Raw genomic sequence first — 18,314 nt, 5'->3', positions numbered from 1 at the left:
TATTCCAGATAACCTGGTTAACCCCTCTAGCCCGTTATTATAATATTTGCCAACCCAAAATATAGTAATTGCTTATTTGCTCGAGCCCAATTACCACAACATCCAGATACTTACATCCATGAATTTTTCGTTCTATACGCGCAGGATAGCTGAGAACGTTTTTATTATTCATTTTAAATGTCTAGATCACACACTGGCTGTACGATTATACATATCGAAGATAATGCGTATAAAATATTTTTAATTTTATTTAATATTATTGTCATTGTTAAAAATAATTCTTACTCTGCAGTATAAATCATTTATATCAGTTTTTAATTTTTTTGTATATTATATTTAGAAATGATGAGGAGAAGTCAATTTATCGATACAGAATAATATTTTTTTGTTCCATGTCTTATTTATTTTTGAACACTAGATCTTTAGAACTCTACTTTTGTTATATAATTTTAACGATATAATGATTTGATTTAAAATAAAATTATAATTTTAATAATAATTGAAATAATTGTTTAGTTAAATCTTGATATTGTCACCGAACGTTATCTTATATGAAAACATTCACATCGTATATCAACATTACGTTTTATGAAATCATTCTAGAAATACATTGTATCAAATCAATAATATAATTTATATATATTTTTTTTATTAAAAATTAAAACATTATAATTTTAAAAATAATAGAAATGTGTTCGATTGACATCCCATATCTTATTTATGATCTACACGCCAAAACAAATATAGACAAGAAGAATAAATATAGTAGGAGTAAATAAAAAGAAGGACAGAGATGAGATAAAAATATTGAAATCAGCGCCATCTCTAGATTGCCGCAAATGAAACATATACGAAGAAAGGACAGAAAATAATGAGAGAAAGAGGATAAGAATTAACAGTTAGTGCCATCTCTTGAATATTAAAGATATCTTTAAAAATAGAATAAGAAAGAATTGAAGATAAACGCTATCTCGTAAATACTTTTAAAAAGATATTTTTTTTTGATATTTAAAAATGGCGCTAATTGTTAATTCTTATCCTATCAATATTTTTTTTTCATTTTTTTTTGCTTTTTCTTTATGTATTCGTGACATTCTGGAGATATCGCTGATTTTAATATCTTTACTTTATTTCTATCTTTGTCCTATTATTTGCTCTACTCGTTTACAAATAGTAAATAATACTTCTTCTATAAAAATACGCTCAAAAAACGATTTTGATACATAATTAATTTTATTTTTACCTATTAAAAATCTTAACAAAAATCATTTAATTTTTATATTTTTTTATCATAAATATGTACGTAAATTGTTTATATCATACAGCATGTTCAAATGAATTGATAAAAAATTGATAATGAAATTTATTAAATTATAAATATATTATTTTTAATAAAAACTATAATAAACGTATGTAATATATTTTTATTGTATTATAGTATAAAGTGCAATAAAACTAATTTTAGAAAAATGAATATCCTTATCTATTTCTTAATTTCTAAAATTAAGGATAAAAGATGTATAACAATTATATGATACAATTAAAGTTCATTAGAATTGAAAAATAATGTTTAAAGTACATTTGATTTTATGGTTTCCATAATTTCAAAAGGCCATCTTCACTATAAGAACATAAAAGATTTTGATGTGGATGATGTGTTAAACCTATAACATCTTTTTCATGTATCTGAAATGTGAAAATAATATCAGTAAATACATAATATAAAAATAAATTATCAAAATGAACAAACTTACATTAAGAGTTCTTTCAAGTTTTCCCGATGATGTAGAAAAACAATAAAGCACAAGATCTTCACCAACACAATAAATAAATTCACCACGTGGACTTACAACAGTACACACAAAGTCACCTCCCTCTCGTTTTCCACTAGAGAATGATCTCACTATTTGTCCTTGCATATTCATAATTACTACTGTATTTGAACGATTACACACTACAAAATGTTCTGGATTTCGAGGAAGAAGATGAATGCTATTAACAGTTAAATCTGCAGCTCCTAAAGATTTGTATGTACCTATACATTCTGTTGTTTTCAAACTCCAAACTTTTACAGTTCCATCTGATGATGCACTAATCAATATAAGTGAAAGAATTTAATAATTATTTAATAAAACTCTTTAATTAATTAATTAATATTGAAATTTATATTATACCTTATTAAATTATGTCCATCTGGTGCAAACACTACTTCATTCACAAAAGAAGCATGCCCACGAAATTCTTTTAAAGTTTTTCCAGATTTAAGTCCATGTATTCTATATTACAATTATAAAATATAAATCAATTATAAATTGTTTTAATATTAAAAATAAATTTTCACTTCAATATGCTATATACCTTATAGTAGTATCAAATGATGCGGATAAAATTTGACTGTTATCTCTACTAAATTGAAGACATGTAACACCTTTTGAATGAGCTTTTTCAAATCTTCTTAAACATTGTCCACTTTGAACTCTCCATACTTTTATTTTGCCATCTTGCCCACCACCAGCTAACATTTCACTATCACGACTAAAAGCCATTGATAACACAGCTTGCTCCATCATCATAAAATTATCTTGAGCTTGATATTTTAAATCTTTTCTGATTTTACCAGTTGTGAAATTCCATACTTCAATGAATCCATCAACAGAACCAGTAACCAAATATTGACCATCTGGTGAAAATCTTGCACATTCAACATGAGATTTTTGACCAAATTTTATTTGTTTTGAAAGTTGAGTGGGATATTTTTCATCTTCTTGATCTCGTACTGCTGCTTTTCCTCTAAACAAATCTATTGTAGTACCAGGTGGAAGTAAACCTTGATGTTGCTGCCATTTTAATGCTTGTCCTAATAATGCAAGTAATCTACTTGATGGCACAACTGATACTTCACCAGCAAGAGCTGTAGCTATATAAGCTCTTCGTTTTTCCTTTGTACTTCCATCAGGATATGCTTCGCGTGGGTCAAAATATGAACGTGCAAGTAAATTTTCTATATAAAAAATGAAAAAATAATGTTAAAACTAATATAAATAAAAATAAAATAAAATTAAATCATAAGTATAAAATAAGTATAAAATCACTTCTATATAATAACATCTAGTTATATAATATTGAAATAAATAAAATTATTATCTTCATTTACCGTACCTAAATGTATATATCTTTCAGGTTCTTGTTGTTTCATCATAATCATAGGATCTGTTTGTCGCAATAATGATCGAGCTGCTCCTAATTCTCGTAGTTCAATTAATTCTAGCACAACCTATGGATTATTATAAATATCAGATAAATTATTAAAATTATAAAAATTATAAAAAATTTACATATATAATAAATGACGAACCTGTTCGTATAAATCAATGAGTTTTTTATCTGGTAACTTTAATGATTGTATTGCTTTTAATACTGTATCCCAATGCCCATTATTTATATCTGCTACAAAACCATCTACACTATCTACTGTATTCAATGATACACCTGTTTCTTCCTATATTATATATGTATTATTAATAATATTATTAATATTATAATTATATAATATCATATAATTTTATTTGTATTCTTTTCTAATTCATCAAAAAAGTTGATTCATAATAACTATTCATTAAGATAAAAATATATATAAAAATAATAATATAAATAAGTACCTGCAATGTTTGTAATGTTTTGACAAGATTCGACTCTTTTAGATATTGTTGTATTAAACGAATTACGCTAAAATCAAACATAGATATTAAGAACAAGTATAAAAATCTTATTATAAATATTATATATAAAATAATTACTCAGCAGATTCAATTTCAATTGACATTTTTTACAATATTTTAAAAATAATATATAAGAAAATAATATTTCTATTTAATAAAGAATGACAGTCACTAATAATATTATGCTTACTACAGTGTTACCACTATTAAATTATAAATAGTTATGTTTCTAATTTTTATCACTAAATTTAAACAAACTGAAAAAAAACTAGATTAGATTTATTCAACAATTTTAAAACATTTATCATGTAATATATATATAAAAAATGAAAACTATAATATCATATAATATATATATAAAATATTTACAATAGTGTAAATATTTTTATACATCAAATTTCCTATAATATTGCTATGTTCATATTAAAGATTGTATAGTTATAGTTTATTGTATTATAGTTTCTTTTATATAGTTAAAAATTTATATAGTTAAAAATTGTATACGAATATATGAAAAGATTTGTATATGACATACTCTATTATATATATATATTTAAAATATATATATATATATATATGAAAGTTTACATTACATAATTGTAAAAATCAAAATTATTTAAATTATTATTAATTAAAAATATAATTATTATTACAAATATTCCATATTTTTTAATATTAAGTATAAATATTTTCTCATAAATATTTAATTCTTATTATATTATTATAAAATAAAAATTAACTATAGAAATTCACTGCAACTTACTTCAAAACATTATATACTAATCATGATAACAAGATTAAATAAATTTTAATTTTTGGAGAATAATTTACAAAGAATCATCAATGGTTTTAACACATATATTTAAATTTCGTATTTTTTATGAACCAACCCATTCTTTCTTTGTTTACAGGTATGCATGTATTCTTGATGAAACATTACAATTCGATCATGATCTATCTGAATGAAATCTTTACTAATTTGTGAAACAATAGAAAGAATATATTTATTACTTAGTATTCAATAAATTTAAAGTTTATGTACATTATCATAAATATCTTAATACAAGTATACAATGCATTTCAAAATATTAAAATTATTTTCCGATATCAAGAAATTATAATGTGCAGTATATAATTGTGCGTTACTGTGATTTTATATTTATTCTAACCTAACAGTACGTCTTATTTCGTGCAATATTTTTTATAGTACGTACATTATTGTATTATCGATCATTTAAAAATTGCGCTATTATTATAACACGTACAATAACCTTATTATTAAAAAAAATTATTTTTTAATTAATTGAGATAAAACAAAATTGTAAAACTTGAGTATTAAAAAGATTTTAATATTATAAAACAAAATTGCAAGATATAAGATTGTAAGTAGAATTATTAAACATTTATATATTCAATATGTTAACAATAATTTATAGCAAAATGAATATTGTATTAATATTTGTAATATCATTATATTTTTTATCATTAAAAGATAAGAAATATTTAATTTTAGTATCTATATTATAAAAAGGAATTTTATTTTTGATTAATTATTATTGTCAAATAATATTAAGAATTATTTATATTTTATATAACATTCCTATTTTTTTTTCAGATATAAATCATATAATATGAAAATAACTGCCAATATGGCCAATAATTTTATAGAAAAACAATATAATAACATAATTAAATCACCAAATGATAAAAGAGAATACAGAGGTTTATTACTTAATAATAAAATGAAAGTTTTACTGATTAGCGATGCTACAACTGATAAAAGTGCTGCAGCATTGAATGTGAATATTGGTAAAATAAAATATTATATAATTATATATATTTTTAATTTTTAAGTATAATAAAATATAATTATTATTTTTATAATATAGATTTTATATTATAATATAAATTTTATATCTTTATATTATATATTTTTATAGGTTATTTAAGTGAACCAGATGATTTATTAGGTTTAGCACATTTTTGTGAACATATGTTATTCTTAGGAACGGAAAAATATCCAGAAAAAAATGATTATAATAAATATTTATCTCAAAATGGTGGTTCATATAATGCATCAACTCATATGGATCATACACTTTATTATTTTGATGTACATGCAGAAAAATTAAGAGATGCATTAGATCGTTTTGCACAATTTTTTATTGCACCACTTTTTACAGAAGCTTTAACTGATTTAGAATTAAATGCTATTCATTTGGAATGTGAGAAAAATATAGCAAATGATACATGGCGCCTTGATCAATTAGAAAAATCATCTGCTGATCCAAATCATCCTTTTTCAAGGTTTGCTACTGGAAATAAGGAAACCTTAGATATAATTCCAAAACAAAAAGGAATAAATGTAAGAGAAAAATTACTTGAATTTCATAATAAATTTTATTCTTCTAATATTATGGCATTATGTGTACTTGGCAAAGGTAAATCAAATATTTTATTTATTTATTTACTTAATATTTTATAATTAATTTTAATAAAAGTTATAACTTTAATTAAAAAGTATAATTTTTAAAATAAAATTATAATTTTTTTTATATATTATTTTATATATTCTAAACAAATTTAAATATATTTAATATTTATAATTAATTGTGTTTTATATTACATGAAATAAAAATTTTAAATAAAAAATTTATTATACTTATTTTCAGAGAGTTTAAATGAACTTGAAAAAATGGTAGTAGAGTTATTTTCTCAAGTAAAAAATAAAGAAATTCCAGTACCTACTTGGCCAAAACATCCTTTTAATGAGCAACATTTCCAACATAAATGGTATATTGTTCCAATAAAAGACATTAGGAGTTTGTATATTATATTTCCTATACCTGATTTACGAGAACATTATAAATCGGCGGTAATAACTATATTTATTTCTTAACATATTAAATTATTTTTCTCTTTTATTCAATAAAAAATATATTCATTTTATTTTTTTTAGCCTGCACATTACATTTCACATTTATTAGGACATGAAGGTGAAGGATCACTCTTATCTTTATTGAAAGCAAAAGGATGGTGTAATTCATTAGGATCAGGTAAACGATTAGGTGCTAGAGGTTTTAGCTTCTTTGTTGTTTTTGTTGATTTAACAGAAGAAGGTATTCAACATATTGATGATATTGTTCTATTAACCTTCCAATATATTAATATGTTAAAAAAAAATGGGCCAATTGAATGGATTTATAATGTAATTATTTATAAATTATTATATAATACACATACTTAAATATTAACACTTCGCCATTAAGAATTAATATTTATATATCTAGTTTGGAAAATATATATATATATATATATATGTTTTATATTAATTATATATATTATATATTATAAAATTAATATAATGTATAATGTAATTATATAATATATTATATATATAAGAAGAAATATATAGAGAAAGAATAATATATTAAGAACAAATAATTTTTGCAAAGTATTTGCATAAAAAATTATACATTTCATTGGTGAAGTGTTAATTGTAAGGATAAAATTATATTTAATCAAACTATTTTATTTTGAAGGAATATAAAGATGTAGCAAATATAAATTTTCGATTTAAAGAAAAAAGTTATCCTTGTGATTATGTCAGTGGTTTAGCACAAATATTGTATGATTATCCAATAGAAGATATTTTAATAGTAGAACATCTTTTTCTACTATGGAAACCAGATTTAATTAAATGTATAATGGAATTTTTGAAACCAGAAAACGTTAGAATTCATATAGTTGGAAAGTTATTTGAAAATATAACTGATGAAACCGAAAAATGGTATGGTGTTAAATTTAAAAAAGAAAAGATATCACCAGACATTATAAATAAATGGATTAATGCTGGTTTAAATGCAGATTTAAAATTACCACCAAAGAATGAGTTTATACCAGAAAAATTTGATATAAAACCAATAGGAGACAAAGTAAATAAATTTATTTATTTTTTTTTATGTATTTTTATATGTATATATATAAAAAGTTTTGTTTTTATTATATATAGACATCCAAATTTCCAGTTATTATTGAAGATACTTCGTTAATAAGATTATGGTTTAAACAAGATGAAGAATTTCTTATACCCAAGGCTAATTTATTTCTTGATTTTGTCAGGTAAAAATATTAAAAAAAAATAAAATTCTGTATATTTGTAATGATTGAAAATATTTCAATGTTTTATATGCATTATAGTTAGAGGTTGAATGATACACTGATCCTGATTATTTTATCTCTGATGAAGTTAACAACAATGTTTGTCATATTTCTTTCAAGATGATATAGTTTTTATATATACATATGTATGTGTAAAAGCAATTTTAATATAATTGCATTACTGAATCAAAAAAGTATGAATTTTCTGATTATGTATTATACATATTATCATATTATATATAAAAAATATATAAAGTAATTATATAATTAATTTTGAGAATGAATTAATATCTATTAAAATGAATTCTTAAATTTTTTTAAATTCTTAAATTAATGTAAAATTGTTATTTTTTGTTACAAGATTGCATAGATAAAGTTTATTAATTATTGCAATAACTATATATAGTTTAAAAATACATATATATATATATATTAAAATATAAAGAATTATATTTTTCTGTCAAGAATTAATTAATTATTTATTTAAAATATTTATATAATATTTATATAATATAAATTTATACTTTTTCAAAATCAATTCTCATTAATACTATTTTATTAGACTAGGGAAACTTTTTATACTAAATACATATTTTATATCATTTATTATATGATATAATTTAATTCATATTTATATTAAATATATTATAAAATTGTTTAATACTTTGTTTACAGTCCACTAGCATATTTGGATCCTCTTAGTTATAATCTAACATACATATTTGTATTATTATTTCGTGATGCTTTAAATGAATTTGCATATGCTGCTGATATAGTTGGTCTTAAATGGGAACTTACTAATAGTAAATATGGGATGACAGTGAGTAAAAGCTAACTAAATATTTTATTATATAATTGTATATTATAATATAATTGTATTATATATTTTTAGTTGGGAATTGTTGGCTATGATGATAAACAACGTGTTTTACTAGATAAAATTATAGATAAAATGCTTAATTTTAAAGTTGATCGAAAAAGATTTGCAATTTGGAAAGAAAATGTAATTTTTTTATTATTAATTTTTTTACATATATTGTATATTTTATTATATATTATTATATTTATCATTGATTTTTATATTATTTTTATGAATTTTAGTATTCTAGAAGTCTAAAAAATTATAAAGCTGAACAACCATATCAGCATGCAGTTTATTATCTTGCTGTATTATTATCAGAACAAATTTGGATGAAGGATGAATTATTAAATGCCTTGTCTCGTAAGTTTGTAAAACATCTAGATATTTTAGTCAATAAATAGATACATAAATAAAAAATATTCATTATAAATAATTACATCTTAACTATTATCTTGTTTACAATTTATTATATAATATCACAGTATAATATATATGGTATTACACAATATATTTTATATTTAATATTATATAGAATTTTCCAAAATATTTTTAATAATTTAAGATAAAAATATTAAAATTTTTATTTATTATATTTATATCTAGACTTAACTGTTGAAAAAGTTGAAAATTTTATTCCTCAATTTTTGAGTAAAATACATATGGAATGTTTAATACATGGTAACATGACAATGTCAGAAGCTATAGAAACAGCAAGACTGATAGAATCAAAATTATCAAATGCAATTCCTCATATAATTCCACTTTTATCTAGACAATTAATTTTACATCGTGAAATCAAATTAGAAGATGGTAAGTATATTTAATCTTTTATATTAAAATAATTTTTTAAATAATATCTGTAGTAAAATTTATTATAAATTTAGATATATTAAATAAAAATTTTCATAAAAAATTAATCTTTATAAATATATCTATATTCTTTATATGTTACATTAAATTATACCAATTTTATATATTATTTATGTATTTTAATTATTTATAATAACTTTTCTGTTTTAAAAAATATATTTTTCTTAGGTTGTCATTTTTTATTTGAAGTGCAAACTAAATATCATAGCAGTTCATGTACACAAATTTACTGCCAAACTGGTTTACAATCAACAGAATCAAATATGTTACTAGAACTTTTAGCACAGATTTTATCAGAACCTTGTTTTACTACACTAAGAACTAAAGAACAATTGGGATATATAGTATTTAGTGGAGTACGAAGGACAAATGGTGCACAAGGTTTAAGAATTATAGTTCAAAGTGATAGACATCCTAAATATGTTGAACAAAGAATTCATACATTTTTAAATTCTATGCTGGTTAGTAATTAAATTTTAAATATTATTAAATATTCAGAATTTACATTCAAACTTAATATATTTCAGCAAAATATATCATCTATGACAGAAGAAGAATTTAATGCACATAAAGAATCATTAGCAATACGACGACTTGAAAAACCTAAACAAATGACCACTTTATCTTCAATATTTTGGAATGAAATTGTATCACAACAATATAATTTTGATCGAGCAAATATTGAAGTTGCATATTTAAGAACTATAACAAAAGAACAAATATTAGAATTTTATAAAGTACGTATCTAATAATGTTATTATTATTTAAATAAATTATATATTATTTAAATAAATATATATCGTAATATGATTTAAATTTTTTATTTTTTATATTTGTAGAATATACTTCAAAATGATATTCAACGTAAATTATCAGTACACGTAATTTCTACGTTAAAAGATCAAAATTCAAACAATGAAAAAGCAGTGGAATCCAATAAAAATACTGAGCAATCAAATGAAATAAATAATACTATTGAATATAAAAAAATTGATGATATTTTGTCTTTTAAAATTAGTCAGAATTTATATTCATTGCCAAAACCATTTACTGATGTACCAAGGAAAGGAGTACATTCATCAAAATTATGACCAGCTTAATAATAATTGTGAATATGTGTTTTAATCATGTCATTCTATCAACAGATTGTAGTGAATATCAATAAATAATTAAATAATTCTAACATGCTCTGTTACATAAACAAAATTGTTTAAAATATTAAACAATTTTTTGAAAATATTAATTTTATAAATATTAATAAATAGAAAAATAAAAAAAGTAGTAAGTACATTAAATGAAAATGTTAAATATAATAATAAAAAAATATGTCAAACAATATAATGAAGTTACATATGTATTTTATTTATTTCTATATAAATCTATAAATAAATATATTATCAATAATACATTAGCATTTACAATTGTGTATTTAATGCATTAAGAAAAAAATATAATAAATTTAAATTGTTTTATTACACATTAAAATTTCTTTATGAATAATTTTTATATTATTTTCTGGTTTAAGATTTAATTAAAATCTACATCTCGAATGGAAAATATTTTGAAAATTTTATAACTCAATTTTTATTGGTTCAATAGATTATTAAAGAAAAAGATGTAATAAAAACTGATTAAAAATTAGCACATTGGTAATAAGCAAATATATTATGATAATTTAATTTTTTTTATTTCTTTCTATATAAAGATTTATTTAACATATTGACAAGATTCTTCCAATCAAAAGAAAATTAGCACAATATATAAATTGAATTATATTTATTTATTAATTTTAATTTTGAACTATTAAATTTCATTCAAAATAATAATAATAATAATAAATATGTTAGAAAAATATCTTAAAAAGTTTTTAATCACATTTAAAATGTTAAAGATAATTTTTGTATAGTTTCACATAATGTCATTTCGTTTCGTATAAAAATTTCGCGATATAATCAGAATTTGTTCTATTCGACTAAATATATATAAATTAAAATATATATTTTGCAATTTTAGCTGGAAAATTATTAATACAATCATATCTAACTTCAAATCATTGAATTACTAAGTGTTTGAAAATTATTCAAATCGATTACACATGATATTCAATTGATACTAATAATATTTATTAAATAATCCAATACAATATTACTTACTAATCCAATTATTATAATAGATTATTTTTGTAAAAATAAATTTTCTTTCTGAATTTTTATCATAAATAAATTAAGAAAATATTTACATTAATAAAAAATAATTTCATAAATAAATTAATGTTAAAATTACCTACTTATATCTTGTTTTTATCTAGATTATAAAAATATTTCATTGGATAGATTATAAAGTATTTTCAATATTTTATTTTAAATTTATATTTTTCTTTTTTTTTATATATTTTTATCTCTTAGCATAATTATTTATACTTTTCTTAAATATTTTTCAATATCTCTAGATCATGTATGCATATTATTTTACATATCTATATAATGTCTAATAATAATATATATAATTAGATTTTTAATAAAAAATAGTAAAAAATAATTCGTATTTATATTATAAGTGAAGAACAAATTTTAGAAATTAGCTTTTATTATGAAAGTTAGAAATAGTTCTAATTTTTCTTAAATATAAATATTTTGCATAATTTATTTTATTATTTATTTACAATATTATTTGTATTCTAATAATAATATTAATTTATTTAGTACATTATTTATAATATTATTACTTAGAGAAAAAAATTTATAAAACTTTTTTTGTTTATTTGTCAATATTATAATTTTATTTTATTTTAGTTTATATTAAAATAAATACGCTTGAAAAACTTGTTTGTAAATGAAAATAAAAATATATTAACGCTTTATTAAGTATATACATATATTTATTTATTTATTTTAAATATATTGAACGATATGAACACATATATTAAATAGTATTGACATGTACCGCTATTCTTAATAAATATATCATTTCTTAAAATAGATGTCGTTATATTCTTTTTCTTAATAGATGCCAAATTTTAGTTTTAATACTGTATTTTGAATTGTTTAGATGGCGTTAAAAACGCTTTACGAAATGCAAATTCGAGTATCCTATCTATTCCTTGTCAATTGTGGCTTCTCTTCAAGTTGATTCTCTTCGGTTTCGCTGATCTCAAGTGCTCAAAATCCTCTTTGAGATATTTCGTATCGCCCTTATACACCTGAAAAGGGGTAGTTCTACAGTTGGACGTGCATCTAAGTAAGTTAAGAAGTAAAAGTTTTTAAAAAACTTAAATAATATTTGTTCATTTATAAGATAACCTGATCTTTATAAAAGGTTCAACTTTTTTATAAATTTCAGCCATCGCGGTTTCATTGTATGACCTTAATTTTAGAAATGATAAATTATTTAAAATATATATTTTTTAACATATATTTAAGAATGCTAATAATTCTATAAAGTAAATTTATAAGTAGGAATCTTGACGTAATAGAATATATTTAATGAAAGTCGCCATTTGTCAAAGAAGTGCCAACAGATTTAAAGTCAAATGCCAGCTCATTATGGTTGCATTATAGTTTCTTTTTTAACCTTATTAAATTTATATCTTACAATATAAATATTTTTAATAAATATAAAAGTAATTTTAGTTAAAACAATTATAATAATTTTTAAAATTTATGTTAACATAAGGCAAACAATATTATAAATATATTAACTTTTTTTTAATTTACAAAAAATTGAAAAATTTTGAAACATATTTATTGAAATTTTTATTCTTTCAGAAAGGTATTGTATGAGTCAAAAAATAGAAAAACCAATATTATCAGGTCAACGCATAAAGACCAGAAAAAGAGGTAAGTTTTTAAAAATTTAATTATTATAATTATCATATAAATACAATTATTATAATTTAGATAACATGTAATAAAAATTACAAAAATAATTTTTTAGATGAAAAAGAAAAATATGACCCAATGGGATTTCGAGATGCGATTTTACTTGGTTTGGAAAAGGCTGGTAACGACTTAGATGCAATTTCAAAGTACTTGGACGCAGCTGGCTCTAAATTAGATTACCGCCGATATGGGGAGGACTTATTTGACATCTTAATAGCTGGTGGACTTTTGGTTCCAGGCGGTTCTATTGCTCAAGATGGTGATAAACCAGTTAAAACTACTGCTTGTGTTTTTGAACAACCAGAAGATATGGAATCTATGCGAAATTTTGAACAAGTAATATATTCTATAAAAGTATTTTTCTATAAGACTTTCATTATATAATATAATATATAATAAAATATTTAATATTTTGGAAATAATTATTTATAGGTTTTTATCAAACTTATGAGACGTTATAAATATCTGGAAAAAATGTTTGAAGAAGAAATGAAAAAAGTATTGGTTTTTATGAAAGGTTTTACTCCTAAAGAAAGAATAAAATTAGCTAGAATGACAGCTCTATGGATATCCAATGGTTCTGTTCCACCTACTGTTTTATCAGTTTTAATTAATGAACATTTGGTTAAAGACAACTTAGCATTAGACTTTCTATTAGAAGTTTTTGTCACTTGGAGACAGGAAAAAGGTCTATCAAGTTTAATGACTGCATTGAAAAAAGGCAATATTGAAGGAAGGTATGAGAAAAATTTTCATATTCTAAAATCTATTGTTATATCTATACTCTTTTATATCTATTGATTTTTTGTTTTATTCTTATTTTTTTTTATTTTTATTTTTTTTATTTTTTTTATTTTTTTTATTATTATTTTTTTTTTTTTCAATACTAATCAATAGGTTAATGGAATTTGTGCCGCCTAATAAACGAACCGAAGAGTATTTTCGATCTGTATTTGAAGCTGTTGGTCTTGCAGACATTGTAAAATTACATAAAGCTCAAGCAAGTCAAGAAGCAAAACGAGACTTGCAACAACTATTATTGGATGATTTGGCTGATAATCGTCCTTTAAAAGATATTATACTTGATCTCAAAGAAATGGCACAAAAGAGTGGTATTCCTGAACATGAAGTTATTGGCCTGGTAATCATTCTTTTATGGCTATTATTATTATATTATAATACATTACATTATATTATGTTACAATATTACAATAAAAATTTTTAGATTTGGCTTGTAGTTATGGGTCAAGCTGAATGGAATAAAAAAGAAGAATTAGTGGCTGACCAAGCACTGAAACATTTAAAAGTATACACTCCACTGTTTGATGCTTTTACAACCACTGCCAGATCTGAGCATGCGCTTATTCTCAAAGTCCAGGAATTTTGTTATGAGAATATGAACTTTATGAAAGTCTTCCAAAAAATTGTTTTACTATTTTATAAAAGTATGTTTGTGTAATATTAAATATAAAGTAGTATTACATAAATGATTTCTATTTGTTTCATCTTTTTATCTAATGTTTTTTATTTTAGCGGATGTAATATCGGAAGAAGTAATTTTGAAATGGTATAAGGAAGGCCATTCTGTTAAAGGAAAAATGATGTTTTTAGATCAAATGAAAAAATTCGTTGAGTGGTTACAAAATGCAGAAGAAGAATCTGAATCAGGAGAAGAAGAAGATTAAAAACACAAAAGTATGTTTAATCAATATTTTACAGTTTTATTTTTAACTTTATATTATTTTTATTATTATATTATTATTTATATTATTTCAGAATAATATAAGCTTCATTATCAAAAAAAAAAAAATATATATATATATATTTGGATTTTATCCAAAATTTTTAAAATGGATCAAAATATGAACTGAAATTGGATTGCACTGATAAATGAAAATTTTGAAAAAATAAAGTTTGTATCATTCTGAGACACAATATATCAAGACAAGTATATACAGTTTTTTAATCATTAATGAATAAAAAACATTATCATCTAATTAGCAAAGGAGATTGTAAATTGACAGTGTCTTTAAATTGTATTACTTTAAGAAAAAATATTTTGTGTTACATTTTTATAACACCGCTACAAAATATATACAGAATAACAAGTTAATGAAGAAAAGATCTTTACCCCTGTGTACGTATAATTTTCAAACCCACATTCTTTGTATGATAATATTGTACTAGTTTTTAGAAAATATATTGTCAGGTGGTGTTTAATATTTGAATTTTCTATAAATCCTATTTAATTTCCTATATAATAGTAATTTATAATGTTATAAATATTTGAAATGTATAATTATATAATACATAAAATAATTTGAAATTGTAAAATATATTTAAAATTAATTAACTTTGAAAAGAAAATCAAAAGAATAAAATAATTTTCAATATTTATATATAATTAAAAGTAAAAATTTTATTTTCTTCAATTTTACTCTTATTTTATAAATTAAAATTCCAGTTTAAATAATAAATAATAAATATTTAATTACATAAATTATTATAATATTAAATATCAAATATTATAATGATTTATGTAATATATACATATATGCATGATAAAGTATATACAATATTTACTAATTTAAATACATATCTTCGCATATAGATATAAAATTAAAATATCGTAATAAATTATAAAAAATATTGTCTTTCAAATATTAATATCTCTATTCTACTAAAATCTATTATTTTTTCTCTCAAATATATTTTCACAAAATAATAATAAAATTATTATTTCTATTATTTTTATTTAAACGTTAGAAAAAATTAAATGTTCAGTATATAAGTACTGATAAATTTATAGATTGAATATCTTAAATTTATGAAGTTTTGTATCTGCAATTTTTTGTTTTTTAATAAGTATTTTTTCTGTCATGTAAGGTGCTAAAATGTTTGGAACTGTAATACGACCATGTTTTGTTTGATATGATTCACATAGTGCAATTAACATACGGGGTATAGCACATGCAGTTCCATTTAAAGTATGAACATATAAAATTTCTCCATTCTTTGTTTTATATTTTATACCAAGTCTTCGTGACTGATAATCTGTACAATTACTACAACTAGATAATTCTCCATACATTTTTTTTCCAGGCATCCAGCCTTCTATATCTACTTTCCTAAATATATAAATTTATAATGATATGTTAGAATATTTAAAATGTAAACAATTTTATGTATAATAATATTATTACTAATATTATTTACCTATATGCTGGAGATCCTAAATCATTAGATGGCATATCAATTATTCGAAAATGTAAATTTAAAGAAGAGAATAAATTTTCTTGAATATTTTGAAGTTCTTGAAATTGATTTGCAGATTCTTCATGTTTTGAACATACAAACATTTCAACTTTTGTGAACTGATGAACCCTTAATACATATACATATATGTATAATTATTATGTTATATATAATTATATTGACAAATATCTAATATTATATTACCTGTATAAACCTTTCTCTTGATGAAGATTAGATACTTCTGCTCTAAAACACCTGCTTACAGCAGCCATTTTTAATGGTAAATCTTCAGAATCAAATATGGTATTCATTATTTTATAAGCTAAAGACATTTCTGCTGTTCCAGATAAACTGTAATTTCCATAATGTGGACTTAAGTTATATATAAGATCTCTTTTATCATCTGATATTAATCCACATCTATTTATTATTTCAGTAGGAATAATATCAGGAACAGAAACAAGTTTAAAATCATATTTCATTAATTTTTTGATTGTATAATTAATCAATGCTTCTTCTAATTCTGCTAAATCTCCTAAAAATAAATAACCACGTTGTCCTATTAAGGGTTTCAAAATATTACTTTTGAATGCTTTTAATTTTGTGACTATTGTTGAAAATTCTTGTGGTTCAAAGTCAAATTTTGGTTTGTGTCCACATTCTTTTAAAATTTTTGGTTCTGTACCATAGGATAATACTATTGGATCTATTTGATTTGGTATTTTATTCAATTCATTTAAGAATAATTTCTTTAATTCTGGTTTTTTTGAAAATTCAAGAACTTTGTCAATATTTCCAATACTTTTCCTTGCTAATATATTATTATAAATAATATCTCGATTAGATGGATTGCATATATAATCTACATCATATTCAGGTTCTGGAATATGCAACATAGAATCTACATTATATTGTGTTGATTGTTTTTTTAACTGCAAAAAAAATGTATAAATATATAATTTTATTTTATTATTAATTAAAAAAATAATAAAATAAATATTTTTTGTATTATATATACATAACATACCAAAATCCGCGTAAAAAATTGAGAATATTTAAAAAATTGATTAAATTGTTTTCTAGACCACATTTTTTTAAAAGAATAATATAATTATAAATTATGTATATATATTAAATATTAATTTTTTATAATCAATTAACCTCTAACAGATACATTTTTCTTTTTTTATTGCACTTATTATTTAGAAATATTTATTTTATTTCAAAATTATTTTAAAATAATTTGTAAATAATTAAGTTGTTATAATGAATTATATCATTATTCAAGAAAATAATTAATTGTTTAGTTTTATATAACACAATAACTTTTACAATTCTATGAGACACACGTGTTTTTCTTTAAACTTAAAAGTTCTTCAAACTAAATATATAATATTATTATAATATTTTATAAAAAAATAATTGTGATATTTTAATAAAAATAGTTATAATAAAATAGAATTTTATTTTAAAGATTTCAAATTTATTTAAAAATAAATTCGTTTATGCGCTACACTGTAAAATTGCAATTCATTTCAATAATTTTTAATAATAATATTTTTATTTGAA

At 21.0% G+C, this 18,314-nt stretch overlaps 4 protein-coding genes across 8 annotated transcripts; 2 read left to right on the top strand and 2 right to left on the bottom strand.

The window, feature by feature from the left end:
- Window positions 1-1,406: 1,406 nt before the first annotated feature.
- On the bottom strand, window positions 1,407-3,947 carry LOC107992657 (WD40 repeat-containing protein SMU1). Its single transcript, XM_017048673.2, has 8 exons — window positions 3,798-3,947; window positions 3,660-3,726; window positions 3,356-3,499; window positions 3,160-3,274; window positions 2,359-3,001; window positions 2,175-2,276; window positions 1,755-2,091; window positions 1,407-1,686 (listed from the first exon to the last, which is right to left on the bottom strand). The coding sequence occupies exons 1-8, from the start codon at window positions 3,821-3,823 to the stop codon at window positions 1,588-1,590; spliced, it is 1,533 nt and encodes a 510-aa protein (XP_016904162.1). The 5' UTR covers window positions 3,824-3,947; the 3' UTR covers window positions 1,407-1,587.
- Window positions 3,948-4,285: 338 nt separating this feature from the next.
- Window positions 4,286-10,953, top strand: LOC107992697 (insulin-degrading enzyme). 4 transcript variants are annotated; one of them, XM_062083196.1, is made up of 14 exons: window positions 4,286-4,925; window positions 5,335-5,528; window positions 5,660-6,160; window positions 6,392-6,594; window positions 6,679-6,927; window positions 7,262-7,654; window positions 7,732-7,841; window positions 8,556-8,700; window positions 8,773-8,883; window positions 8,982-9,102; window positions 9,346-9,552; window positions 9,781-10,073; window positions 10,140-10,349; window positions 10,452-10,953. In XM_062083196.1, exons 2-14 carry the CDS (start codon window positions 5,351-5,353, stop codon window positions 10,701-10,703), a joined length of 2,973 nt encoding a protein of 990 aa, XP_061939180.1. In that variant the 5' UTR covers window positions 4,286-4,925; window positions 5,335-5,350; the 3' UTR covers window positions 10,704-10,953. The 4 variants fall into 4 exon arrangements, with proteins under 4 accessions (XP_061939180.1, XP_061939179.1, XP_061939181.1 ...); XM_062083195.1 differs by having other exon boundaries at window positions 4,298-4,630; XM_062083197.1 differs by lacking the exon at window positions 4,286-4,925 and adding an exon at window positions 4,942-5,101 and having other exon boundaries at window positions 5,335-5,518.
- Window positions 10,954-12,635: 1,682 nt separating this feature from the next.
- On the top strand, window positions 12,636-15,710 carry LOC107992691 (protein krasavietz). The gene is made up of 8 exons (XM_017048709.3): window positions 12,636-12,849; window positions 13,377-13,448; window positions 13,546-13,826; window positions 13,923-14,227; window positions 14,388-14,631; window positions 14,716-14,935; window positions 15,024-15,185; window positions 15,267-15,710. The coding sequence occupies exons 2-7, from the start codon at window positions 13,388-13,390 to the stop codon at window positions 15,173-15,175; spliced, it is 1,263 nt and encodes a 420-aa protein (XP_016904198.1). The 5' UTR covers window positions 12,636-12,849; window positions 13,377-13,387; the 3' UTR covers window positions 15,176-15,185; window positions 15,267-15,710.
- On the bottom strand, window positions 15,187-18,118 carry LOC107992689 (serine--tRNA ligase, mitochondrial). 2 transcript variants are annotated; one of them, XM_017048708.3, is made up of 4 exons: window positions 17,773-18,118; window positions 16,950-17,677; window positions 16,707-16,874; window positions 15,187-16,618 (listed from the first exon to the last, which is right to left on the bottom strand). In XM_017048708.3, the coding sequence occupies exons 1-4, from the start codon at window positions 17,833-17,835 to the stop codon at window positions 16,294-16,296; spliced, it is 1,284 nt and encodes a 427-aa protein (XP_016904197.1). In that variant the 5' UTR covers window positions 17,836-18,118; the 3' UTR covers window positions 15,187-16,293. The 2 variants fall into 2 exon arrangements, with proteins under 2 accessions (XP_016904197.1, XP_028520049.1); XM_028664248.2 differs by having other exon boundaries at window positions 17,907-18,118.
- Between the last annotated feature and the right edge of the window lie 196 nt (window positions 18,119-18,314).

The sequence above is a fragment of the Apis cerana genome, linkage group LG12, assembly GCF_029169275.1.
Source record: "Apis cerana isolate GH-2021 linkage group LG12, AcerK_1.0, whole genome shotgun sequence".
In the NCBI taxonomy this organism is placed as follows: Eukaryota; Metazoa; Arthropoda; class Insecta; order Hymenoptera; family Apidae; genus Apis; species Apis cerana.
Note: the sequence above shows the minus strand (reverse complement) of the source record. Positions and strands in the feature narration are given on the sequence as shown.

Bases quoted from the DNA above. Each gene is read 5' to 3' on its own strand.
- LOC107992657 (XM_017048673.2), bottom strand. From the start codon at position 3,823: ATGTCAATTGAAATTGAATCTGCTGA. The intron at 2,277-2,358 runs GTATATAGCATA...ATTGTAATATAG, and splicing joins TCATTTGATACTACTATAAG to AATACATGGACTTAAATCTG. The intron at 2,092-2,174 runs GTATAATATAAA...TATATTGATTAG, and splicing joins GATGGACATAATTTAATAAG to TGCATCATCAGATGGAACTG.
- LOC107992697 (XM_062083195.1), top strand. From the start codon at position 4,563: ATGGTTTTAACACATATATTTAAATTTCGTATTTTTTATGAACCAACC. The intron at 7,842-8,555 runs GTAAAAATATTA...CTTTGTTTACAG, and splicing joins TTATTTCTTGATTTTGTCAG to TCCACTAGCATATTTGGATC. The intron at 9,103-9,345 runs GTAAGTTTGTAA...ATTTATATCTAG, and splicing joins ATTATTAAATGCCTTGTCTC to ACTTAACTGTTGAAAAAGTT.
- LOC107992691 (XM_017048709.3), top strand. From the start codon at position 13,388: ATGAGTCAAAAAATAGAAAAACCAATATTATCAGGTCAACGCATAAAG. The intron at 13,449-13,545 runs GTAAGTTTTTAA...ATAATTTTTTAG, and splicing joins CATAAAGACCAGAAAAAGAG to ATGAAAAAGAAAAATATGAC. The intron at 14,936-15,023 runs GTATGTTTGTGT...TTTTTATTTTAG, and splicing joins TGTTTTACTATTTTATAAAA to CGGATGTAATATCGGAAGAA.
- LOC107992689 (XM_017048708.3), bottom strand. From the start codon at position 17,835: ATGTGGTCTAGAAAACAATTTAATCAATTTTTTAAATATTCTCAATTT. The intron at 16,875-16,949 runs GTAATATAATAT...ATATGTATTAAG, and splicing joins CAAGAGAAAGGTTTATACAG to GGTTCATCAGTTCACAAAAG. The intron at 16,619-16,706 runs GTAAATAATATT...TTATATATTTAG, and splicing joins TTAGGATCTCCAGCATATAG to GAAAGTAGATATAGAAGGCT.